Source organism: Bos taurus, chromosome 22 (genome assembly GCF_002263795.3).
Source record: "Bos taurus isolate L1 Dominette 01449 registration number 42190680 breed Hereford chromosome 22, ARS-UCD2.0, whole genome shotgun sequence".
NCBI classification, from domain to species: Eukaryota; Metazoa; Chordata; class Mammalia; order Artiodactyla; family Bovidae; genus Bos; species Bos taurus.
The window spans coordinates 58983574-59009450 of record NC_037349.1 but is presented as its reverse complement, the minus strand read 5'-3'; the positions used below and the strand labels follow the sequence as shown (position 1 = coordinate 59009450).

General features: G+C 57.6%; 1 protein-coding gene across 1 annotated transcript in view; it reads right to left on the bottom strand.

Moving 5' to 3' along the window:
- Positions 1 to 272: 272 nt before the first annotated feature.
- EFCC1 (EF-hand and coiled-coil domain containing 1) overlaps positions 273 to 25877 on the bottom strand; it is a 29207-nt gene continuing 3602 nt past the window's right edge. Inside the window, 6 exon segments of the mRNA NM_001146692.1 lie at positions 273 to 1596; positions 2553 to 2622; positions 4143 to 4283; positions 5740 to 5905; positions 7053 to 7209; positions 9203 to 9360. Coding sequence (NP_001140164.1) covers positions 1460 to 1596; positions 2553 to 2622; positions 4143 to 4283; positions 5740 to 5905; positions 7053 to 7209; positions 9203 to 9360 — 829 coding nt within the window. The 3' untranslated portion in view covers positions 273 to 1459.

The following is a 25877-nucleotide window of genomic DNA, read 5'->3' as shown; positions in this document are numbered from 1 at the left end:
GGGCCGGGGGTGCTTCAGGAATGTCTTTTCTGGTCCTGTTTATTATCACTATTATTATTTTTTAAATATGTATTTCTCTGCTTGCCTTGGGTCTTAGTGGCAGCACGCAGGGTCTTCATCGCATCACGTGGGCTCTTTGGCTGTGGTTTATGAACTCACTGGTTTGCAGCTCGTGGGCTTAGCTGTGGCATGTGGGATCTAGTTCCCCAACCAGGGATGGAACCCACATCCCCTGCATTGGAAAGCGGATTCTTAACCACTGGACCACCAGGGAAGGCCCTGCCACTTTTATTTTTCGTTAACACACAGTAAAGCTGAGTTTTTGGAGAGGCACGCCCACTTCCATGGATCTTACTACACATGTGGACTCCTGCGGCCCCACGCGTGGCTGCGGGTCACCCTCCAGCCCTCCCTGTGGCCCTGCCCGGGACTGCCTGCTGGGCTCCTGGTCCTCCTTTCCCCGTGGCCCCTCTTCTGTGTCCCCCAGGTGACCCCTTGCTCCCAAGTCCTGCATCCTCCCGTCTGCTACCCTCCCCCTTACCTCCGGGAGGCAGGTCAGAACCCCCCCAAGGCGCCCGTTGCCTGGGAGACGAGTCATCAGGGCCCATCCCCGCTGGGCGCCTGCCCTCGCCCTGCCCTCTGCAGGGCTCCGTCCTCCTAGGCTCGGACTGCCCCCCTCGTCTGGACTCTCAGAACCCTCGTCTGCCGCGTTTAGCACGGCAGTGCTCACCAGTGTGTCTTTCTCCCCTACGAGGGTTTAAGGTTGATGGGACTGGGCAGCTTGTCTTGCTCCTGCCTGTGACCCGCGGGGCTCAGTACCTACTGGGGGCTCAGGAAAGAGGGGCTCTGGGGTCTGTACTCATGGGGCGCTTTACGGCAGCACACTTGGGCGCTCCCTGTTCCCTTGCATTAAATGCCCTTCCCCCGTCTCTTCCCATCTAAATCTAACCGCTCTTCTAGAGCTAGTTCAAGGTCACCTCCACCAGGAAGCCTGCTGTGATCACTGTCTCCTCCCTGGGAGTTCCCCCAGCCCCATGTCCAGCCTTCAGCACTTCCAGGGCATGGGTAGTGTCCTGAGTGGAGTGCGGGGCACGAGGTCCCTGGAGCAGTCACGCCGTGTGGATGAAGAGGACACCGCTGGGAAGGGAAGAGATCCTGGGAGCCCAGGGAAGGGATTCTGGACTGAACCGGGCAGAAAAGCAGGCACCTCGACTCCAAGGGCAGGGGGCTGGCAGCGGGTACAGGCTGATCCAGCAACCGTCGGCAGCGTGCATACTGGCAACAGGAATGTAGGCCAGGAATGAGGAGCCCAGGGAAGGCGTGGCTGCCAGGCTCTGCGCTTGAACCGGTGTCAGAAGGAGCTGGTGACCCCAGGGTTCTGAGGATGTGATGGTGGCCAGTCTGGTCCCGGAGGCTGGTCTAATGGTGGCCAGGCTGCCCACAGGCCGGGCCAGCAACCTCAGCCGGAGATGGGGAAGGAGTGGGTAAGGGCCGGGGCTGTGGAGGCAGGGGCCGAGGGCTCTCTACGCAGGAGCTCACAGCCAGCCAAAGCTCGGTGCAGGGCTTCCAGCACGGCCAAGGGGCCAGACAGCCCGTCTGGAGAGAGAGTGGGCAGCAGCAGGGTCATCCTGTTCCCCGTGGCCTGCAGGCCTGCCCGCCCTCCCCCCAGGCCCTCCCCAGCCTGGCCACCCTCTCCCTCTGAGGACCCCGGGGAAGGCAGCTTCTACTGCCCAGTTTCTGAACTCCTCCTTGATGCCCGGGCCAGTCGGGGCACTGGATGCACCCGAGCCCTGCCCAGCAGTGCCCGGTGAGGCCAGTGAGCACAGGCTCATCACCAGTAAGCCTCCCCTCCTGATTTCACCGGGCACAAGCTGGCCCTGATGAAATTGTGCTGCCCTGAACTTTGAACAACGGGGCCACGTGGCCTGGTGCTTAAGGGAGAGGCCTGAGGTCTAAGTCGGCTGACCCTTGGCCCCTTGGTGCCTCAGTCTCCCCATCTGTGGAATGGGTGTGATAATAGTCTTTCCTCCACAGCAAGCCCGGGGCTAAACCGGCAGTAGGGAGCTGCCTGGCTTCCTCGGAGTCTGGCCACACTGGCTTTTATTTGGCCTTTTCCCTGAAGTGTCCACTCCCTGTTCTTTTCAAATAGCACCTTCAACTCCCTGAAGCCTGTTCCTGACTGTAGCCTTTGCAGGTGGGCTGGGCAGGACTGTGTGTGAGTCGCTCAGTCGTGTCTGACTCTTTGCGACCCCACGGACTGTAGTCCGCCAGGCTTCTCTGTTCATAGAATTCTCCAGGCAAGAATTCTGGAGTGGATTGCCATTCCCTTCTCCAGAGGAACTTCCCAACCCAGGGACTGAACCCTCATCTCCTGCCTCACAGGCAGATTCTTTATTGTTTGAGCTACAGGGAAGTCTCCTGACTGTACCCTTTGTAAGTGGGCTGGGCAGGAATGAGGCAGCATCTTGCAGGCAAGACACTCAGGACAGAGGAGCTGGGTCAGGATGCTGCCCAGACCTTGGAAGATGGGTCAGGGAGTGGGGCTCACCTACCGTGTGCGGGGTCCCTGCAAGCATCCAGCGTGCTCAGCAAAATCTTCCCCAGGGCTTTTTTCGATATGTTCTTAAAAAAAGAAATGAGACAGGGCTGGAGTGGCCATGGTTGCTAAATCTTCAAGCAATGGGTGGGACTTTGTGGCCCCTACAGGCTTCTGTGTGGCTCCCTGGGGGAAGGTACAGTCCATTCCCTGAGCCCCCCCCCAACCTCAGTCCATGGTCCTTTCCTGGCCCCCATCCCTGTGATGACTGCACTGTCCAGACTCTTCGTGGGTACTGAAGCAGGGTTCAGGACCCATTTAATCCAAGATCATGTACTGACAGACCATTGTCCCTGCGCCCAAGGAGGCACTTGGGAAATGACTGTGAAGAAGAGCATTTTGATGTGTTAGCTCCTTTAATCCTTGCAACAGCTTGTTTTATTCTCATTTTAACCAGTGAAAAAGCAGTGCTGAGAAAATGAGAACTCTGCCTGAAGCCACCAGCTGGGAGGTGGAGGAACTGGTGTTGCCTCAGGCTTCCCAGCCCAGAGCTGTGCCCACGGTCCTGGGCTGCCACTCAGCACCCTCCCAGACTGAGCCCCATCAGGCTGGGCCTCAGTGCCCTGTGTCCTGGGCAGCCTGATGTGCAGGCAAGGGCCCACTTCCAACCCTGCAGACCTGGGTTCAAATCCCACATCCATCTCATAGTGGCTGTGCCATCCTGACTGAGTTTGTGTCTCTTAAGAGAACTTTTTAAATGCTTTGCTGATGCCATTTAGGAATATGGACTTCTGGGTTTTGAGTTTTTAACTTGAGCACCTTGTCAAAGAGTCACAATACTTTGCCTTCAGATTCTGTTGGGTACTCTATATAGATAAACGCGATACACAATTATTGATCGCTTTGTTTCATCCTTTCTGGTCTTTGTACCCCTTCCTTTTCTTGTCTTATTGCATTGGCTAGAATCCATACGTGGAACAAGCAGAGATGACAGGCATGCTTATCTGGATTCCGATTTTTAGAAGGATTCCTTCTAACATTTCACCAGTAAGTGAGGTTTGTGAGAGGTAGTCGGCTGAGACTTTATCTGTTTAAGGATGATATGCACTGTTCTTAATTTGCCAAGAGGTTTTTTTTATAATAAAAGGAGACTGTTACTGACTTTTCATCTCTTGAGATGAGTACATGGTTTTTCTCCTTCAGTGTGCTGGTCTGTGTTAATCGATGTTTGATCTTGAACCATCTTTGAATTCCTGGGATAAACCCAACGAATCACCTTGTGTTCCTTTAAACACTTCCGGGTTTGGTTTGCTAATATGCTGTTTACCATTTCTGCATCCATATTTAAGTGTGACATTAGCTTATAATTTTTTCTTATGTGGGTTGTCCTCTGGTTTTGCGATCAAAGTTATATTAGCTTCATAAAATGAATTAGAGAACCTCCCTTCTCTTTCTTTACTTTCCCTGAGCTCTTTCTATGTCTGGAAGTAGAGGCGATGCCTGCCTATGTGGGGAGAGCTCAGAGTCAGTGCCTGACGCGGGTGGGCTCCACCCCTGCGGGCCCCGCCCAGCCCTGCCCCGGGGATACCAGCTCCCATGAGCCCACCAGGTCGCGGAGCCTCTGCAGGAGCCCTAGCACGTCCTCCAGCTTCTCCTCCAGCAGGGACAGCCGCACCCTCTCCGCCTCCACCATCTGCAGCTCCTGCCGCAGGCTCTCATTCTCACCCACCTTCCGCTGCAGCTCTGCCTGTGGGGACATCAGGGGCTCAGCAGCCGCCCTGCCACCCTCGGCCCCATGCACACAGCACCACCCCCAGGCAGGGTCCACAGCCTGCCCTGGCCCTCCCACAGGGGTCATCTCCTCTGGCCCCTGGGCCTACAGACAGAACCGCCCTGTCTCCCCAGGGAGGGCGTGGAGGCCCAAAGAAGCTGCACGCCTGGCCCAAGGCCTCTCAGCCAGCCAGGCTGATGTAAGAACATACATGCTTCCTTTTTGGTGGAAGGACTCCATCCTTCCTTCTCTTCTCCATTCATCTGCTTGTCCTTTCTAAATTGTTTTGGTTGCAAGCAGCAAGCTAGTCTGGCCAGCTTGAGCTGAGGAGGAATTCACTGCCAGGCTAGTGGCTTGTCCCCAGAATGGGTCGATGGCTGGAGGATGTTGAGGGCTGGGGGCATGGAGGATGAGGCAGGAGAAGCAGCTGGAGACTCCTGTCTGGGGGCTGCAGCTGAGAACACTCTCCAGCCATTCCCCACCTCCCTCGAGACAGGAACCCCAGGAGAGGGGCCCGACTGGCCCAGCCTCAGTCACCAGTCCAGCCCTGGCCAGGCGGCATGGACGCTGCTGCTCCCTGCAGAATACCAGGGGGAGAGGGTGGCGAGTTGCAGAATGCCACGTGGACACCTGCCTTCTAAAGCAGGGATGGGGGGAGTGAGGCAGCCCCTGCTCCTGACAGCGATGGAGGGAAAGAGAAGCAGCTGAAGGTGTGGCGTCCTTGGTCAGTAGACAGAGTGCAGGGCCTGTGGACTTGGGAGCGCAGCCTGAGGGTCTCAGGAACTGAGCTCCCCACCCTCCTCCCCTCCGCAGCCAGTTCTCCTTGGGGGAGGCGTCTCTCTTCCATTTCATCTGGCTTTGATGGAGCTGCCAATCACGGGGCCCTGCCCACCTACCACAGAGGACTGGTCCAGGTATGGGCACATGACTGAGGCCGACCATTGGCGTTCTTCCCTGAGCTTTACTGTACGGGGCTCTTATTGTTCCTCTGGGGGTTTTAAGTAGGCTGATGAGAGCCTAGAGCTGCCTGGGGCCCTGCTCTCCCTCACCCTACCACACGGAGAAAGTCCCTCTATAGCAGGGGGAGGTGAGGCCAGCACCCACGAAAAGAACGGAGCAGACGGATGGGGGTAATAGAATCTGAGTCCCTGGATCCAGCTGTGCCTGAAGCTCATCTTAGCTGTTCTTTTGAAACCATGCTCCCAGTTCCATCTGGTAATAAATTCCTGGTTTTTTCCCTTGAGCTGATCTGAGATGGATCCTTTAATGTGCAGCCAAAATATTTTTCATTAGATCTAAATCATTTCCTCTCAGAGCCTTGGTTTACCCATCTGTGAAGGGGGCACAGGACTTGGCTGAGATAGCTCACAGTCCTTCCACCCGTAAGAAACTAGCCACTGGTCTGGCTCCCAGCCTCTGGGGCTCTGCTGACCTCCTCCTCAGGCGTCCTCAGAGTCTTTGCACCACAGCCCCGGGACCCCAGCTGCTCCACCAGCATGGCAACACAGGTCTCCAGCTCCCCCAGGGCGTGGGCATGGTTGGCACCGCCCAAGTGGCTGCAGTAAGTCATGAGCTTCTTGGCCGTCTGGTCATCGCACCTGCAGTGAAGGAGAGTACTGGCACAGGGGGGGCTGCTTTCCAAAGTCTGTTCCAGCCTGCAGGTGGCGGGAATGCATTATTACCGAGTCTGTCTCCCCTGAAAGCTAGGTGGGGCCATGGCACCCCCTGCCCACACCCTTCCCCAGTTCCCCATGTCATCAGAGCAAAAGCCAGAGGCCTCGCCCAGTCTGCCCGTTACCTCCCTGAGCTCCTTCCCACTCACCTTCGCTCTTTCTGCTGCAACCACAGCAGCCTCCTCCAGGCCCCTCCCATGTGCCCCAGGGCCTTTGCACCAGCTGTTCCCTCTGCCCGAAAGGCTTTCCCCTCATTTCCTTCAGATCTCTGCTCAAACAGCACCTTCTCAGTGGCCCTCCTAGCATGTCCTGCCCCATCCTCGTCCTCACGCTTGTCACCACTCAGGAGAACAGAGGCTCCTGGGCGGGGAGTGTTGGGGGAAGCTACCTTGGTTAGTGCTGTTTGCCAGGGGCCCTCAAATTTGCCTGGCATATCATATGTGCTTCATATGTTTGTTGACTTAACGGGTTGGTGATACAGTGACCCAAGAAAATCGGCAGAACTTTATAATAAAAGAGTCAGCGCTGCCCCCCCACCCAACTCCCATGGAGTGCCTGCCAGGATCAGGCCCCATGGGGGCATTTTATACCCTCAATGGTGAATCCTCACAAATCCTCTGCCAGGCAAGTGTTAGTGCCCCATCTTAGAGACAGGAAGCCTAAGGCTCAGAAGTCAGGTGACTTGACCGGGGTGGGGGCCGGGCTTAAGTGTTGAGAGCAGTGGGTTAGGAAAGGGTCTGACACGTGGCGGGGGTCACACTCGAGCTGTGGGGCAGGTCCGGGGACCCGTGGTCACTGGAGTGAGGATCAGGGGGAATTAAGCCACCAGGAAGTGTGCCCTCGCTCAGCTCATTTCTCCCTGACACTTGCCCAGGGCCATCGGCTCGACCAATGGATCCGGGGACCGAGCGTGAAACAGCAGGGAAGGGACCCAGCCTGGATATGAATCAGGTCAGCCTCCCATGTCCCAGGCCCATCACTGCATAGAGGGCCCCCCCTGTGCTCCCAGGATGACCGTGGGGGCCCGGCCCCCGGTATGCCCGATCCTGGACGTCCTCGCGGGAGCACGTACCCGCTCCCGCAGCCGGAGAGACCAGCCAGCAGTGCTGTGACCTCGGCCGGCAGCCGCTGCGCCTCCTGCCACTTCTCGCGGTCGTCCTCCTCATCAGAGGCGGCCTGGCCCTCGACCGAGCGGAACAGCTGCTCATCCAGCCCTGGAGAAGCACGGGCTGTGGACAGGGACAGAGGCAGGGGAGGAGCCCCCTCTTTGGGGGCCGCCCCCGATTCCCCTTGGGAGCCCTCCCACCTCTGCTCCGCCTAGGCTTAGGGTGGACATGTGAGTCCAACCCAGCAGTCAGAGCGCAGCCGCCTGGCTGCGTGACGGGTGCAGGCAGGGCTGGGGACCCCGCGGGGGCCGGGGCCGGTCGGGCCAAGCCCTGACTCAGACTTCCAGGGAGGAGGGACGCCCCTGCTCCTCCCGCCAGGGCCTGCAGGGGGTGGGTCTGGCTGCTGGGGGTGAGGGCCGCGCCTTCCGCACAGTGAGCCCCGCAGAGGCTGGTGGGCGAGGCCGGTGGGCGAGGCTGGGGGAAAGGGGCTCTGCTGACGTGGGGCTGTGCCGGAAGCCTGCTGGGGCTTGTAGTGAGTTAGCTGAACCAGAACGTTCCCGTGAACTAGAGCGGTCCAGGCCGAATGCACAATGTCCTGATGGGCACGGCCCCCGGCCCCAGAGGACCGCGCACTCAGGGGTGGGCCCGGGCACCTGTGTCTTACGAGGCTCCCGGGTGATCCTGACGGACGGGCAGGTTTGGGCACCCCTGGCCTCGGGTGTCCTGATTTTGGACACCCAGCTGGGTGGCTGCAGGGCCCCTCTGTTTGTTCTCAATAAAAAGTGTTCTAGACCCAGTAGAACCAGAATTGAGGTGACTGGTCAATACTTTTGTAATCATGTTATGGTGTTTCCAGGATTGACAATTTGATTTTCTTCCTGGGAATTTCTTGCTGCTGGGGTCTGTGTGTGTGTGTCTGTGTGTGGTGTGTGTCTGTGTGGTGTGTCTCTCTGTGTGTGTGTGTCTGTGTGTGCGTGGTGTGTGGTGTGTGTCTGTGTGTGTGTCTGTGTGTGTGTGTCTGTGTGTGGTGTGTGTCTGTGTGGTGTGTCTCTCTGTGTGTGTGTGTCTGTGTGTGTGTGGTGTGTGTCTGTGTGTGTGTGTCTGTGTGGTGTGTGTGTGTATCTGTGTGTGTGTGTCTGTGTGTGTGTGTCTGTGTGTGTGTGTCTGTGTGTGTGTGTCTGTGTGTGTCTCTGTGTGTGTGTGTGTATCTCTGTGTGTGTGTCTGTGTGTGTGTGTCTGTGTGTGTGTGTGGTGTGTGTCTCTGTGTGTGTGTGTGTATCTCTGTGTGTGTGTCTGTGTGTGTGTGTCTCTGTGTGGTGTGTGTCTCTGTGTGTGTGTCTGTGTGTGTGTGTGGTGTGTGTCTCTGTGTGGGTGTGTGTATCTCTGTGTGTGTGTGGTGTGTGTGTGTGTGTATCTCTGTGTGTGTGTCTCTGTGTGTGTGTGTGTATCTCTGTGTGTGTGTCTGTGTGTGTGTGTGTCTGTGTGGTGTGTGTCTCTGTGTGTGTGTGTGTCTCTGTGTGTGTGTGTCTGTGTGGTGTGTGTCTCTGTGTGTGTGTGTATCTCTGTGTGTGTGTCTGTGTGTGTGTGTCTGTGTGTGTGTGTGGTGTCACTATAGTCACAGCTGTCCCAGTGCCCGAGGCCAGGGCACTATAGGGCCTCTGGAGTCGTGTGAGAGGCTGGCGCCTGCAGCCTGTCCACGCCTGCCTGTAGCCCAGCCGGGAGAGCCCTGGGGCGCCAGCTCAGACAGCTTCTCTTTGCTTTCCTTGCTCCTGATGCTGCACACCCCGCAGACCCAGGCTCTGACATGATGGGCCTCTCTGTGGCCTTCTCGAGGGGTGACCAGCCAGCCCTGCTTGCATACCTCTGATGACGGGGAGCTTACTCCCTCTCCGGCTCCCTGGGCGCCCGACCAACCCCTGCATGGCGTTGACAGGAGATACGTTTCCGCGCGCTGAGCCAGAGCCCGCATCCCTGGAACCCAGCCTCCCCCACAGGGCGTCCGCTCTCAGGCCTAGGGGCTGGGGAAGCCCAACCTCAGCAGGTAGAGGGTGGGGCTCTGTCTGGAGGCCGGATGGCGGCATCAGTGCAGACAGGACCCTGGGTGTGCAGGACAAACCTGGGCCCGGGGGTCTGCTCGCTGGGCTGTTGCCGGACCCCCAGGCTCCCTCTGGAGGGGGCTCTGGGCCTCTGGCCTCACCATCCTCGGGTTCGCTGCTCTTGGTGTCGGGCTCTGGGCTGGCTCGTGATGGGCCTGGGAGCTGGGTGCCCTCTGACCTGTGGGGCGGGGGGGAGACACAGGTGTTGAGAGGGTGGGGGCTCCGCTGGTTTCCTGCAGGAGAGTGTGGGGTGTGGGCCCACCCTCCCCACTGCTAAGGCTAAGCTGCCTGTGACACGCCTGCCAAAGCCCGTGGTGGTCTCTGCGGCTGACCCCACCGGCCTGCTACCTGATGGCCAGCATCGCAGAGTCAGCTTTCCACGGAGGACAGTCACCCAGCTTCCCTTGCAGTTAAGACATAGGCTTGTGACGCGATTTTAGCCAATGGGACTAGAGGCAAAACCCTCTGAGGAGCCTCTGTGTCCAGAGGGTGGGGGTCCTGGGTTCCCACCCCAGCCCTGCCAGAGGGACTGGCAGTGGGACTTGGGGCCCCTTTGCAGGTGGATCCCTGGAGCCGATGCCTCCGAGGTCCTCCCAGCTCCCGTTGGGTTCTCGCCCTGTGCCAGTGGGCAGAGGGGCAGGAAGCCATCGGGGGGGACCGGGAGCGCCAACCCTCTGTGTTTAATGAGCCACTAACTCTGATGATGCCCTGCATTCAGCCCCCCAGGACAAGCCAAGGATGGGGAGGTGCTCAGCGGCAATCAGTGTGAGACCCCCTGGATGCGGATTCTTGGTTCTGAGAGAAACTGGAGCTTAGGGCATATCATTTGAGGTCTAACTGGGGAGGGGACAGTCCCTCTCAACTCCAGAGGCTCAGATCACAGCCAGAAGAGAAGACACAGGATCGCTTTCTCACAAAGACTGCTGACCAAGAACGGAATAGGCTTCCTTGGGAGGTGGTGAGCTTCCTGGCAGAGGAGGTGCGTAAACAGTAAGGGGCTTCAATATGTAGAATTTTGAATAGCGTCGGAATGGGCTTCCCTGGTGGCTCAGAGGTAAAGAATCCACCTGCCATGCAGGAGACACAGGTTTGATCCCTGGGTTGGGAAGATCCCCTGTAGGAGGGCATGGCAACCCACTCCAGTGTTCTTGCCTGGAGAATCCCATGGACAGAGGAGCCTGGCGGGCTGCAGTCCACGGGGTCGCAGAGTGGACACGACTGAGCGACTAAACAGCAGCAACAGCAGTGCACAGTATCCAAGTCTTCCACTGTGAGAAACTCCTGTTTTCCCTAAATTATTTAAGGGCTTCAACAAGCAAAATGAGCTGGCGGGGACAGCCCTTATGAACAGTTTCCTAGCAGAGGCTGGCCCACGTTCCCCACATCCCCTCAGACACCGCAGTCTTTGAAGCTGGTTCCAAGGGCGACTTCCTGCATCGACACCGCATCTAATCTCTCAGCATCCCTGCGAGGTGCCAGGCGCTGCTCCGGGGCTGTGAACATGGCCTCCCACCACCCTGCCTGGATGGAGGCAGGGACCGTCCTGACCCCCGTTTCCCAGAGTGGCCGGCCCAGGCCACACGGCTCAGAAGTATAGGAACTGGGTTTACACTCCGGCCCCACCAGGCGCAGGGGACGCTTGAGCAGTGAGCTCGGAGCCGCCCAGCCCAGCTGCCCAGCCCAGCTGCAGCCCTGGTTAGGGGGCCGCAGGTCACATGCAGCGGAGTCAGCAAGGGGAAGCGGCAGGGGCAGAGCTGGGAGAGAGAGCGCCACAGACCAGGGCACGCTCTGCAGTTTTCCAAGAGGCGAGACACAGCTGCGGAGAAACATGGGGTGTTCCTCTTGTCCAGCAGCTGGCCCTCCCGGCCTGCATGGCTGGCCCCTCTCCACGGGGTCCGTCTGCAGCCGCAGGCCCCTTCGCGTGTCACATGGGCGAGCCGAGCCATCGTCACGTTGGAACAGAGACAGCGAGCCTCCAAGCTCGTTCTCTGCCTGCTCCACGCATGTCCTGTCAGCCACCTGGCTCCCGGGCTGGGCACCTCCAGCCCTCGGCTTCTGGGAGGCGCCCATCCTCCCCAGCACCCTTTCATTCGCTCGTCCTCCACGTCCTGACCCTAAACCTGAGGACCTCGTCTCTCTTCCTCATGCGCACTTGCTCTGCGAGGGCTCAGCCAGCACCCCGGCTTCCAAACCTGCCTGCAGCCCTGGCCCCTCAGATCCTGTTTCCTCATGAGCCCCTCCCCTCCGTGGCTGCTGCCTGGTCACCTCCTCCTGGAAGCCCCGTGCAATCCCCAAGGCCTCCGTGTCTTGCATCTGCTCCTCCCGTTCCCCCACTGCCCCAGAGAAGGGTGCCATCTTGGGCCTCCAAGCAGTGGCCATTGGCTTTGGCCACCTGGAGGTCGTATGGAGAGGCCAGCCCAGGGGAGGGGGTAGTCACAGTGAGGCTGTGCACTGCAGCCCGCCAGGCTCCTCTGTCCATGGGATTCTCCAGCAAGAATACTGGAGTGGGTTGCCGTTTCCTCCTCCAGGGGATCTTCCTGACCCAGGGATCAAACTTTGTCTCCTGCATCGGCAGGTGCGTTCTTTACCGCTGAGCCACCAGAGAAGCCCATGCGTGTGCGTCCGGCTGACACAAATGGCATTGCTGACTTTTCCCACCTCAACGGGTTAAGAAGACGCGTCTGTCTGTGTAGTATTCCTCGATGGACTGGCTGCAAACCCTCCCTGCAGTAGCTTGTGGAAAGCTCTGCTGGAATATTCTGGGCCTAGAAACTTGACGGTTCTTGGTCCCGGGACTGGACCACGGGGCCCGTGGTTTAACGAGGGCTTCCCATAAGAACGAGATGCCTGGGGCTGGTCCGGGGAGTGGACCTGGGGGGCAGGCGGAGGTCACCTGTGGCCCCCCTGACTTGCACCTCCGGCTTCCTGGAAGGCGCCAGCCCCAAGGTCACAGAGAGGGGACCTGTGACCGGTGAAGGGCATCTCTCCCCCGAGGCCCAGGCTGTCAGCACTTGCTGTCCTGGCCGTCTTCTGGAAGACAGCTCCGACCCAGTCCCTCTCTCCCTTCGAAATGGTTCAGCGGCTCCTACGGCCGAGAGAAGGGATCCCAGTATCCTTAACAGAGCATCCACTGGGGGGCCTCCAAGGCCCAGGCTGGTCTCCGGCTCACTGCTGGTGGTGGCCTTGGGGCACGGACGGCCAGACTCACTGACCCTCTGGTCGGTCGCCCTCTGGATCCTTGATAAGCATTGCCAACACCTTACTGGGTACCGGATCCTGCTCTGTTCTTCCCCCTTAGACATGCACATTTAACTTTAAATTGAAGTCTAGTGAATGTACAGTATTATGCTAGTTCAGGTGTATAGCAAACTGGCTCAGGTGTGTGTGTGTGTAAATATATATATGGAAAGGAATATGAAAAGCCTGGAGAGGAATATGCGTGTGTACACACACACATGCGTTCTTTCTCAGCTTCTTTTCCATCATAGGTCATCACAGGCTATGAGTGCAGCTCCCTGGGCTGTACAGTTGGCCCTTGCTGTTTACCTGTTTTACAGACTGCAGTGAGTGTGCTCTGTGTGTTAATGGAAAAACTCATCTACTCTTCTGGAGAAGGCAGTGGCACCCCACTCCAGTACTCTTGCCTGGAAAATCCCATGGATGGAGGAGCCTGTTGGGCTGCAGTCCATGGGGTCGCTAAGAGTCGGACATGACTGGGCGACTTCACTTTCACTTTTCACTTTTATGCACTGGGGAAAGGACATGGCAGCCCACTCCAGCGTTCTTGCCTGGAGAATCCCACGGACGGGGGAGCCTGGTGGGCTGCTGTCTATGGGGTCACACAGAGTCGGACACTGCTGAAGCGACTTAACAGCAGCAGCAGCAGCATCTACTCTTCTGAGTAGCCCCCTAAGACAGACTTACGCTCATTCCTGACATTTCACAGATGAGCAAACTGAGGTGCAGAGCAGGAGGAGCTTGCGGAGACCCCGCGGCTCCCTTAGCCCGCTGGGTGCAGCCCACCAGGCTGGTCTCCAGCGCCCCCTCTCTCGTCTCGCCTCCCCGCCTGGGCGCCCTGAGCTCCGTGGTCTTCAGCGACTGTTGGTGTTCCCTGGAGGGTCCCAGCACAGGACGGAGCAGCTGAGGCTTGTCGGATGAATGAACGAATGAATGAGGCATGGGTGAATGACACCGTTGGCGGCAGGTCAGGCGATGAGAGGAAGAGCGGGTCAGGTGGGCACAGGCCCCACACCTGACAGGGTTCCAGCTCCTCCCGTCCCTCTGCTCTTGGATTGTTCCAGAAAGACAGTGAGAAGGGCATCAGCGTTCAGACCCCGGGGCCGTCCCAGGCCTGCGGGTGCGGCTGACCCCCTGCCCGGCCCTCGGAGGACTGGACCCTCCAGGCGAGAGTGAGCAGGACCTCCCCTAACCACGGGCACTTGGGGTCCCTGGCTGAACTGTTGACTAAGGCAGATTTCCGTTCACGGGAAACGTTATCACCCAGAGCGAAAAGCCGGCGTCTCTTGCAAAGATAGGAGGTAACTGGGAAAACACAGGGAGTGACCGCAGAGCCGCCAGCGCAGCTCCATCTTGTTTTCCGTCCGCCTCTGAGCCAGGCCGTTGCTACTTTGTTGAAAAGAGAGGTTGGCGCTGTTAAGGACAGCTGGAGACGCACCAGATCCGGCCCGGGACCTGAGCCAACAGGGCTGAAAAGGCTGGTGGAGGCCCTCCCTGGCCAGCGACGCCCCCTGCCCACGCGGGCCGCTCTCCCTGGGGAGACACAGAGGGGCTGGGGGCGCTCCTGCAGGGAGGCCGGTCGCCCCACAGGAGTCGCCGAACGCCTCCCGCGCAGGCCCTTGTGAGGGGCGGCGGGCCCTCACGCCCAGCAGACCCCAGTCCTCGTCCTGCCGGAGTGTCCCCTCCAGCTGCACACATCTGCGCACCACCCGGAGCCCCCCCGGACATCTTCCTCCTGCTGGAGGCGGCGGCCAGCTCTGGCCCCAGGCCCAGCCTCCGACACGGCCTGACAAGGGCCAGATGTTCCCGAGTTCTCCCTCCGGTCCTGGCAGCTCCCGGCTCCAGGCTGCCAGTGGATGGACCCTCCCTGGGTTCTGCAGAGCTGCCAAATCTGTCTCCTGCCCCAGGACCCTGGCGTGACCGTGGGACCCTCCACGACTGCCCCTGCCCCCAGCCCCCAGCTCAATCCCCTGTTCATCCGCCAGGAAACACCGATGGCCCTGAAATGAAATACGGCGCTTCTGAACACAGAGGGTCCTGCCTCTGCTCAGTGATCTGGGGGACCTTAGGCAGGACTCAGGTGAACAGGAGGGGTGTGTGTGTGTGTGTGTGTGTGTGTGGTTTTAACCTGAATTATTTAGTCTGCTGCTGCTGCTGCTGCTAAGTCACTTCAGTCATGTCCGACTCTGTGCGATCCCATAGACGGCAGCCCACCAGGCTCCGCCGTCCCTGGGATTCTCCAGGCAAGAACACTGGAGTGGGTTGCCATTTCCTCCTCCAGGGGATCTTCCTGACCCAGTTATTGAACTGGGTCTCCTGCATCGCAGGCAGATTCTTTACCACCCGAGCCACCAGGGGCTATCTCTTCAAATCCATTAAGTAAAAAGAGTGAGAAGATTTAAGGGAAAATAGTAACTAAAGAAGAATAATACAGGTTTAATGCAGAGATGGCAAAAATTGACACAGATCCTTAGAGAGTGTCTGAACTTTGGCAAACGCCTGGAGAGCAGCACATCATGAGATCTGGGCACTGGTGGAGCCAGACCCTTGCCGTGCCCCTCAGCCAATCATTCTGTCCCCTCACAGCAGAGGACCCCACCTTCAACAAACTGCCACCCTCTTTTTATAATGGTTATTTTGGAAGATCCCAAAGCGAGCTGAATAAGGGATAGACCCTGTCTTTACATATACTTTGAAAAACCTTTGGGTGATGCTTTTGAACTGTGGTGTTGGAGAAGACTCTTGAGAATCCCTTGGACTGCAAGGAGATCCAACCAGTCCATCCTAAAGGAGATCAGTCCTGGGTGTTCGTTGGAAGGACTGATGGTGAAGCTGAAACTCCAATCCTTTGGCCACCTGATGCGAAGAGCTGACTCATTTGGAAAGACCCTGATGCTGGAAAAGATTGAAGGCAGGAGGAGAAGGGGACGACAGGATGAGATGGTTGGATGGCATCACCGACTTGATGGACATGAGTTTGAGTGAGCTCCGGGAGTTGGTGATGGACAGGGAGGCCTGGCAGTACCAGTCCATGGGGTCGCAAAGAGCTGGACATGACTGAGCAACTGAACTGATGCTTTGTGATTTAAAAGAGAGAGAAACGAATTTTACAGTACACATTTCAATATGTAAATAGTCAAGGTATAGAAAACTTTTAGATTATTAAACCTACTTAATAACGGCTTAGTTTGAATTTCGGCGAGGTAAGGTAATACTCAATCGGATGTTCGTGACACTCTTTCCCTAAGTTTGGCATCGATATAAGGGCTAGGGAAAGGGATTCAGATGGATGGATGGACAGATGGACACAGAGACAGATAGATATGCAGACTCCCTGGGACATGGAGTGACGAATGCAAGTGGACACAGGAGCTCCGTACCAGCTGGTTAAGCTTCACAAGTGTTATCATCTGTGATGTGTTTATAAAATGATGAGCAACCCTTGGAAAATTCCAAACAAACCATAACATAACCTTTCCTCAATTGACACAGCATTGCATCCTAAGACTCTGTGTATTAAAATTGTACAAAAAAAAAGTTGTGTTTATATGTAAAGCAGAGTTAGATTGTAGTCTCAGATAATTACAGTGAAAAGCATGTTTTTCGTGGGATGAACACCCAGCTGGGCATTTGGAAGCTATTTGGGGTACAAGGTAACCCTGGTGGGTGGTGTGGGACTTACCCAAAGGCTTGTGTCCCTGGGAACCACCCACACCCATCAAGTGCCAGGAACACCGCCCACCTGGTCATGGAGACGAACAGGCCCTCCGAATGAATGTCCAGGATGTCTCTGGTGGGGATGCTGCTCCCATGGAGACACCTTGTCCTCTAGGAACGACCCTCCAAGACCCCACACCCTAACTCCTGCAACCTGTGAATGTAGCGAGATGTCACTCCTGGGATGGTGTTACGTTATATGGGATAGCTGACCTTAAGCCTGGGTATTATCTCCACCTCATCACAGTTAAAAAACAGAAAACTGTCTTGGCTGGTGCAGAAGAGGAAGTCAGGGAGACGTGAAGTGTGAGGACTTGGGTCATTGCTGGCTGGAGGATGAGCAGGGCCATGGGAGGCGGTACGTAGAAAGGGACCCCTGCCAACAGCCAGCAACGGACGGGAATTATAGTCGTAAAACCATAAGGACCTGAATTCAACTCCCCTTGGGTGAGCTTGGAAACAGATTCTTCTCTTGAGTCCCAGGTCAGCAGCACCTTGATTTCAGCCTTGTGGGAGCCCAGGCAGAGAGACTAGGCAAGCCTGCCTGGACTTCTGGCCTGCAGAATGTGAGATCATAAATGGATGTTGTTTTGAGTGCCTAAGTTGGTGGTAATCTGTTACGGTTGCATAGAAACTAAATACAACGAACCAAACAGGCACACCCATCTGCCTCGTTGGCACAACCTCAGTTATTCCGTCAGACACTACGTGGCCAAGTGCCTCCAGACAGGAGACCTGACTGGTTTAAGCTGATCATGGCGATTCCTTCTTTTTGCCAAAGGTTTGTTTAGAAACAGGCATATGATGTGATCCTTGCCGGTGAGAAGTAAGACGATGTCTTCCAGGAGAATCTCTGGGAACAGAGGAGTTGAAGGAGGAAGTTATTTTTCTGTCTCTCGATGTGGCAGCGATGCCTGCGGCCATGGCAGCCATCCTGTGACCATGAGGGGCCTTTGCTGATAGACCAAGATGACAAGCTGAGGCAGACAGGGTGGGAAGCTGGAGAACTGGGTACCTGCAAACATCACTGAGCTGCTCTCCCTTGGGCTTCTCATGCAGGAGCGTCAGCCTTCCTGCGGTTTCAGCCGCTCTGAGCGGAGTTTTCTACTTGCAGCCTAAAGTATGGTCAGTGATAACAGCGTTGCTTGGGGGTTACACGAGGTTGTGTATGCGAGGCTGTCAGCGCGCTGCCTCGTGCCACCAGCGCACCGACACGGGGCTCTGTCCCCTCCTGCCTCAGCCCCTGCACGAGTCAGGCCTCAACCAGAGAAGGCGGGCCAGGACGGGATGCCCACCTATGTTCACGTCTGTACCTGCAGAGCTGTCTCAAGAGCTTTACCACCAGGACGTGCCCCTGTGACTGGGAGACCAGCCCAGCAAGTCTGAAATCCAGAGGAGGGGCTCACAGGCGTCTGGAGCCCTGGATGCAGTGGAACCCCTCTGTTTCGGGGACACCTTCAGCCTCACTTAAAGGCCTGTCGAGTGATTAGATCGGCTTCACCCAGATTATCCAGGATCATCTGTCTCTCTTACTCCAGTGCACCTGGTTATGAACTTGAATTACATCTGCAAAACACCCACGGCAACCGTGGGTTAGCGTTTGAATGACTTGCGCAGTACCCAAATGGCTCAGCAAGATGGTCCAGTCGGAGACCATCGAACACCCCCGGATTCAGCTTTTTTCTGAGCTGGATGGAAAATGTCACTTGTGTTTGCTTCCCTCCCTGTGTTCGTCCCTCTGACCCCAGCGGCCCCTAAGCTTCAGGAAGCTCCCGGGCAGAGTGGACACTCGAGGCCTGGCTAGGAGTGGGGGCGCCAGGCAGCCGGAGGTCCCAGAGGCTCGCAGGCCGGCTGCCTTTCCTGAGCAAAGGCTCAGAGGAAGCAGAGACTCGCGTGTGCAAACACCAGAACAACAGGAGGAAGATGGGCTCAGCGGGGGACCGAGGAGGAAGAGCTAAAAATAAAGCCCGCAGAGTGGAGTGTGCAGACAGCGCTGGGGCTGGGGCGCCCTTCTCAACTGGCCCTTGTTTCTGCTCCCCTGCTGAACGCGGGGTGCTGTGTTTACTGGGGGCCAGGTGCAAGGTGGTGTCCGAGGAACCTCCCCCCAGTCCAGGCTGTTAATTCTGCTCTGTAATGCATCCGACAGATGCAGTGTGGCAGCCACCGTGTGTGCTGGAAACGGTGCACACAGTGGAGAGGCCCCACCTGTGGGAGCCTGCCTCCCTCGGGGCCACCCGGAACCAGCGAAGTCTGGAAATAAATGGAAGATGGGAAGAAATAAATGAAAGACGGGAAGGCCAGGGGCTATGAGAGATGACGGAGCAGAGGCCAGGGCCTCTGAAGATGTCATGGGATGTAGCTAAGACGGCTGGATGGATGTGAATTCGTCAGGAGTGCCCCAGCGTGGTCAGGGTGCCTGAAGTAGGCAGGGAGAGGTTTGGGGTGTGAGGAACAGAGAGGCTGGCGCAGCTGCAGCTGTGCATGTGGGCAGAGTGGAGGACACTGGGGCCGGAGTGGGGGCCGCACCACCGTGACCACCGTCACGGCCAGAGGCAACCGACTGGTCTGGCAGTCAGGCCACCCGGGGCCTGGGAGGCTGCCCCTGGCCTGGGGAACCAATGACATGGCCTGCTTGTCACCCATCTGCATGCCTGAGGCCACCCGCCTGGCCTGCAACTGGAAAAGCAGGATTCCCGAACATGGGGTCACAAAGCACCCCAACATAACCCCAGAGGCACAGAGCTGAGGCTGTTCCCGGGCCCCACCCCGACGGAAGCAGGAGAGCCCGGGACTCCTGGGCCCCTGAGGACTGAGTCCCGCCTGGGCTGTGCCCTGACTGCCTGCGTGACCTTGGCCAGATCGCCATCCTTTTCCAAAGGACACATTTACTGCCCAGATTGTTGTTGTTCTGTCGCTAAGCGTGTCAGGCTCTGCAACCCCATGGACTGCAGCGCGCCAGGCCTCCCTGTCCATCACCAACTCCCGGAGCTTGCCCAAACTCATGTCCATTGAGTTGGTGATGCCATCCAATCATCTCCTCCTCTCTCGTCCCCTTCTCCACCTACCCTCAATCTTTCCCAGCATCAGGGTCTTTTCCAATGAATCAGTTCTTCACATCAGGTGGCCAAAGTATTAGAGTTTCAGCTTCAGCAACAGTCCTTCCAATGAATATACAGGACTGATTTCCTTTAGGATGGACTGGTTGGATCTCCTTGCAGTCCAAGGGACTCTCAAGAGTCTTCTCCAACACCACAGTTCAAAAGCATCCATTCTTCGGTGCTCAGCCTTCTTTATGGTTCAGCTCTCACATCTGTACGTGACTACTGCATACATTGGCTTTAATCAAGACCCTTCTCCTGGCAGGAGCCCACCACCCAGACCCTAGGCTGTCAGTGGAAGTGTGGGCCCAGGCTGTGCCCTGAGGAAATCTAGCTGGGGACACGCATTTGCCTGGGGGTAGACGTCTCTGGGGGACACCGTCCATCAAACAGCTCAGCAGGCTGTCGCCGGCTCCTCCCCCTCGCTGTCTCTGCTCGTCCCCGCTCCCTGCCCGTGGGCCGTGCCCGGGCTGCTGCTCTCACTTGGCCGTGCACGTGTGGCTTTGGGGGCAGGCCTTGCTCTTCTGGGTAGAAGAGGACAGATGTCCGCCTGCCTTCTGCCTTTAATAGTGTGGTGACGGCCACATGTCTGAGGGACATCTCTGCAGATGCATCACACGACCACTGGAAAAACCAGAGCTTTGACCAGACGGACCTTTGTTGACAAAGTAACGTCTCAGCTTTTTAATATGCTGTCTAGGTTGGTCATGCTTTTCTTCCAAGGAGCAAGTGTCTTTTGACTTCATGGCTGCAGTCACCATCTGCAGTGATTTTGGAGCCCAAGGAAATAAAGTCTCTCACTGTTTCCATTGTTTCCTCATCTATTTCCCATGAAGTGTTGGGACCGGGTGCCATGATCTTAGTTTTCTGAATGTTGAGCTTTAAGCCAACTTTTCACTCTCCTCTTTCACTTTCATTAAGAGGCTCTTCAGTTCTTCTTCACTTTCTGCCATAAGGGTGGTGTCATCTGCATATCTGAGGTTATTGATATTTCTCCTGGCATTCTTGATTCCAGCTTGTGCTTTACCCAGCCCAGCATTTCGCATGATGTACTCTGCATAGAAGTTAAATAAGCAGTCTGATAACCCCCAACTTGGGGCCTCCCTAGTGGCTCAGACTGTAAAGAATCTGCTTGCAATGCAGATACCTGGCTTTGATCCCTGGGTCAGGAAGATCTACTGGAGGAGAAAATGGCAACCCACTCCAGGATTCTTGCCTGGAGAATCCCGTGGACAGAGGAGCCTGGCGGGCTACAGTCCGTGTGGTCGCCATGAGTTGGACTGGAGTGAGCAACTGACACTTCCACACTTTCACTTAACCGCCCACTGAGGGCTTCCTGTGCTCCAGCAGGACCCCCGGAGTCAGGAGGAGCCGGTCGCCTGACCGCCGCCTCCTCAGCCTGTGCCCAGTGGGACCCTTTGCTGAGCTCGGCTCCCAGGGTCTGTGACTGTGAACGTGACTGTGTGTGAGTCCCGAGGCATGGTGTGCACTCCCCTGACCCCCGAGGCCCCGGCTCAGCATCCGGCCCGTGTTGCCCTGACACCCACGGGTCATCGGAGCGCTCTGCTGGCACCGGGGTGACACCCGCTCTCCGACCCAGCGTGACGGGAAGACACCAAGACTCACTCTGGGTGACCCCTTGCCGGCTCCTCCACCCAGAGGAAGGTTCCCCTTGTCCAGGCTTCCGCCGCCTCCCGCTCTCCAGTCTGTTTTACCCTGCAGAGGAAGCGTCTCAGGCCGGAGAGGCTCCACCCAGCTGCGGGTGAGCCCTCGGGATGTGGGCTGGTGGCCCATCCCTTCTCGGGCGGTGCACCCAGAAACAGCACCCTCACCGGCCTCGCCTCGTGTCCCCCGTCTGCCCGTCTCTCTCCACAGCCTGAAGGGGCGCCGTGCAGCTCAGAGCAGCCACTTCGCTCCCTGTTTGTCTTGCTCGTTCTCTGGGGCGAAGGCCTCGTGCCTCAGCCCGGCGCTCAGGGCCTTTCACCCCCCCACCCGCACTCCCAGCACCCTCTCTGCCACTTCCCACCTCACACCCGCCAGCCAGTCTGTCTCTGCTCCCTCGAGGCACCGAGCCTTTGTTTGCACTCACAGTGACCTGAATCTGCCGTGCCTGAGAAAACTCCTGTTCATCCTTCAGCACCCAGCTCGAGTGACAGCTTTCCCCCAGAGATGCCCCGGCCGGCATCACGCATGCCTCCTCTGTGCTTGCCCACACTCGGCAACTCCGGCAGGCCCCTGACACTCAGTGGACATTGCCCACTGCCCGTGGAGGTCCCCACGCACAGTGGGCTCTCCGGGGCCAGACTCTGTCCAGGCCCGGCCTCCGGTTCCTGTCAACAACACCGACTCCCATTACCATTACTGTTTATGGGGGATGCTGTGAGAAGGGACAGATACAAAAGTCATCTTCGACTTTATCAAGGATCTTCTCAGTGCTCAGCAGCACTCCAGGTGCTTCCTATGTATCGGCACCTTATCTTCAAATTCCCTGTGAAGCAGGTGTCAGAATAGTTACTCTTCTTGCCCTGTTTTACCGATGACGATACGGAGGCTCGCAGCGGCAAGAATGATGCACACAGGTCAGCGCCCCAGAGCTGCACCCCCAGTCTGCACCGCCCTGCCCCCACCTCACTGAGGGCGCGGGGTCCCACCCCCACTTCACAGTGAGGAAAGGGAGGCTCACAGAGGGCAGGGAGCAGCTCAAGGGCCCGTGTAAGTGTCTGGGAAAGCTGGGATTCAAGTCTAGGCCCAGCTGGGCCTCCCAAGCCTGCCCCCCCGCCCTGAAACCCCTCTGCGGCTCAGCCCGGGGTGGTCCGGTGGGGCAGGTGCCAGGCCAGCACTGGCCTTTGTGAGCTGGGGTATTGTCCCCGGGAAAGGCCTTGGTTCCCACGAGCGGCCACCCACACGCTGGTTTCTCAGGATACTGGGAGCTGCATCCCCCCTCTGCCCCAGATGGCCCCCTGCCCTGCTGCAGGCCCCCCACCCGTCTGCCTCCCTCCTGACCCCCTGACGTTGCCCCCAAGCCCCCCAGGCCCAGCTGCCCTGGTTGGGCGGGAGGGAGAAAGGCAGTGGCCCGCAAAGCCCTCATCTTTGTGGAGGGCGGCCCAGTGGGCGGCCCCTGCCTCCCTCCGTCTCCACCCCACACCCCGGTCTTTTCATCCTTCCCGGCAAACACAACAAAGCCACAGAGGAGGCCGGGTGGCCCTTTCTTCAGCTCCAGCTGAGCTGGCTTTTTGGTCTCTTTCTGAAGGCGGAGCGCACCCCCCTCCCCCTGCCCAGCAGTGCCAGCCCCAGGCTGCCTGGCCAGGTGTCTTAAAGGGCCAGCTTCTCCTCGACAGCGCAGGGCAGGGGCAGCGGGCAGACAGGTGGCTGAGACTCGAGGCTTCGAGAGAGTCCGCGGTCACCGAGTGGTGGGCGGCTCCGCTGGAAGCAGGGTCAGGCCCCGGGACGGCTCGGCGCCCGCCCGGCACTGGACGCCCACGCCCTTGCTGCTGAGACATTCCCGAGGCTGCTTCCGTCCACACGCCCGTTGGTCCCGACACTTGCTCATTCATCGTCTTCCTCGGGGCCCTGGGCTGGGTGCTGGCCTAAGAACCTCAAGCCGTCCTGCTTCCTCGCAGGGTTCACGGGCTGGGCCCGGAGACCGGTTATAAGCCCATCCTTATTGGGCTGATTGGCCCGTCCTCCCTGCAACTTTTGAGGCACAGGACAGGGAGGTCGGGGAGGATGCAGAGTGCCCCAAACACCGCGAAGCGTTCAGCGGCCTGGAAGAGCGACTCTGGGGTGTGTGTTATTCAACATTTCTGGGATGTGCACTTCTGTGATTCTCCTGGGAGGAGCTCAGACCCAGAGTTCGGCAGGGTTCACTGTGGGTACATGTACGTTCGGTAGGTCAGTCACCATGGTTTGGCCAGTCAGAGCATCACATGATTCTGACTCCTGGTGGGTTCAGGGATGAACATGCTTCCAAGTTGGTCCATTGAGGCTCAGCCTGGCACTTCAGCAGGCTAACTCAGACAGGAGATGCTCTTTCTACTGGACTTGGAGCTTTGTAGATGTCAATGCCTCAAACGCCTGGGAGTGAAGCCCAGAGCTTCCGTATCCTGGTGACATTGAGTACCTAGATCCAGCCATGCCTGAAGCTGGCATCGCCTAAACTTCAGTAAAAGCCAGCTTCTTTTTTAAGGGAGTCAGGCTTTCTGGCACTCATTAAGAGACCTGGCTGATGGAAAGAGACGAGGAGAGAAAGCTGGAAAACGTTTGGGGATAGCTTGGGAGGAGTGAGAGGGAAACGCTGTATCCAGATGGAGGGCTAAACGGCATCGTATAAATCATGGTGTTAAACATTCCGTGTGAAACTGCATCACTGCGTCGTAACCCGCGTCTTCCCCCCAGGATCATCAGTCGTGCTTGCTCTGCTCACACGAGTGCCGTGGGGAGGGACTGTCTTGTGGGATTTGGAGGAGCCGAGTCTGCTGTCTGGGACAAGTGAGCCTGAGGAGGGCAGCTGTGGGCAGCAGGAGCCCCGAGGTTGACGGGGCCGTGATGGGCCCCGAAGTCCTTCTCTGCGGGTGGGCCGGCCGGCTGAGCTCCAGGAGGCTGTGGACTGCGTTGATGTGCCGGATTCCTGTGTGAGATCCAGGACCCTCATGGTTCCGCAAGCAGCGGTCGCTCCCTTGGGACCCTGTGCACAAAGCACAAGTGTGTCCCCGTCTGCAAGTTCATGGCCTGCTCTGCTCAGCCCCAGGGACCCTCACAGGGCAGTGGGCATGCCCGCGTCCGTTCTGTGTGCCCAACGTATCCGCACAGGGCTTTGTCCGTGGAAGGCGGTTAGGAAATGTGGGACGAATACATGAGTGTCTCCAATGGCTCAAATACCTCCTGTCTGTTCTCCTGGGTTCCTAGTCAAGACGGTGGACGGAGGTGCTCTGGGAAGTGCCCTGTCTATCTTCAAAAACACAGAGTGCTGGGGAATGCAGAGCCAAGGTCACAGATTAGAAGGTAAGATGCCCCGCTTGTGTGCAGAGCGGGAGGTGGCGCTGAAATGCCCCCGAGGGGTCAGGACTGGGGGTCTGAGGCCCAGGTGGCACAGGGGCCGTCTCATCCACGGTCAGAGGCGAGAAAACCCCACCAACTGCTTCGGGATGCTGCCCAAGGTGTGGGGCCCAGTTTCTCACCAGTTGTGCAGTGAGAAGCCCTGAGCTAAGAAACGCGTCTAGAAAGCAGCCCAGAGTCAGGCCCTGGTGAGGGCAGAGAGGGGACACCTTCCCACTGCGATCAGGGGACCCTCCAGGGTCCTGACTTCTATCGAAGCTGGGCTCAGGGCAGCCATCCCCATCATGACGGGGAGAACCGGACGGGCTGGGGTTACAGCAACGCCAGAGAGATGAGAGGGGGCGGCTTCCCTGAGAGACAGGGCAAGGCCTGGGAAGGGAGGTGAAGGCCTGACTTCGAGAAAGAACTCAGAGCAGTTCCTCCTGAGGAGGGGCTTTGCAGGGGAAGGAGTCTGGTATGGAGTCGGGAAGCTCAGCTGAGTCCTGGGTCCCTCGAGCTTGGTTTTGTGACTAGTGTTCTTGGCTGTTCTGTCCCCTTCCCTTTCCTTTCTTCAAAGACAGAGAGCGTTGGGGGCACGTCAGCCTGCAAATCTGCAAACTCTGACTAGAGAAGACAGACAGAGGAGGCCTGCTCCGGGGCTGGGCCAGGCTTAGGGCCGGGAAGTAAGTGGCAGCCACCACCTCACCACCACAGGAGGGCCACTGTCTGCCCTGGTTTCCTCATTCACTGGGCGTAGCCTTTGGAGCCTCTGCAGTATCTGCTCTCTTTTCCCTTCCTAAGGTGGTGGTTTGGTTGCTAAGTCATGTCCAACTCTTGCGACCCCATGGGCTGTAGCCCACCAGGTTCCTCTGTCAGTGGAATTCTCCAGGCAAGAATATGGGAGTGGGTTGCCACTTCCTTCTCCAGGGGATCTTCCGGACCCAGGGATAGAACCAGGAGTCCCAGTTTTGTTTCAGATATCAGTATTACCTGACTCTCTTGCAGGTAGAGGCAGCCACATGATGCAGTTCTGGCCAAGTGGAAGGAGGTACAAGTTCCAGAGGGAGAAGCGGGGTTGGGAGGGCTCTCCCTGAATATCAAGGCAAAGCTCACTAGCAGAAATCCTTCTTGCCCTCAATGTCACTGGCCCGTCTCGTGCCTGGATAGCAGACATGGGGTCTGGAGCCGCAGCAGCCATCTTGTAACCATGAGCCAACAGCAGGGAAGGTGAGTGGAAATAAAGAAAGAACACGGGCTGTGGGGCAGACAGACCTTCCTTCTCCGCTTTCCGGCCGTGTGGCCCTGGGTATGTCACTTAACTTCTCAGAACCTCACTTCCCACAGTTTATAAGATGGGGCAGAACCGCTCCCTTGCACAGTCTTGAGATGATTAACTTATGCATTGGCTGTGGATCCACGTTTTGCCCTGTAAAGAGCTATATGAATGTTTGGAGTTACTTTTACAACCATGCTGTAAAGGACAGTTACTTTTGGTCAAAAGAAAGAAGAGACCCTTTACTTCTCTTCTTGGAGAAAGATCCAAGGCTGGACACGGGCCTTAAGCCAACTGGCCCTGCTCCCCAGCTGATCAGCTCTGCAAACAGGAAGT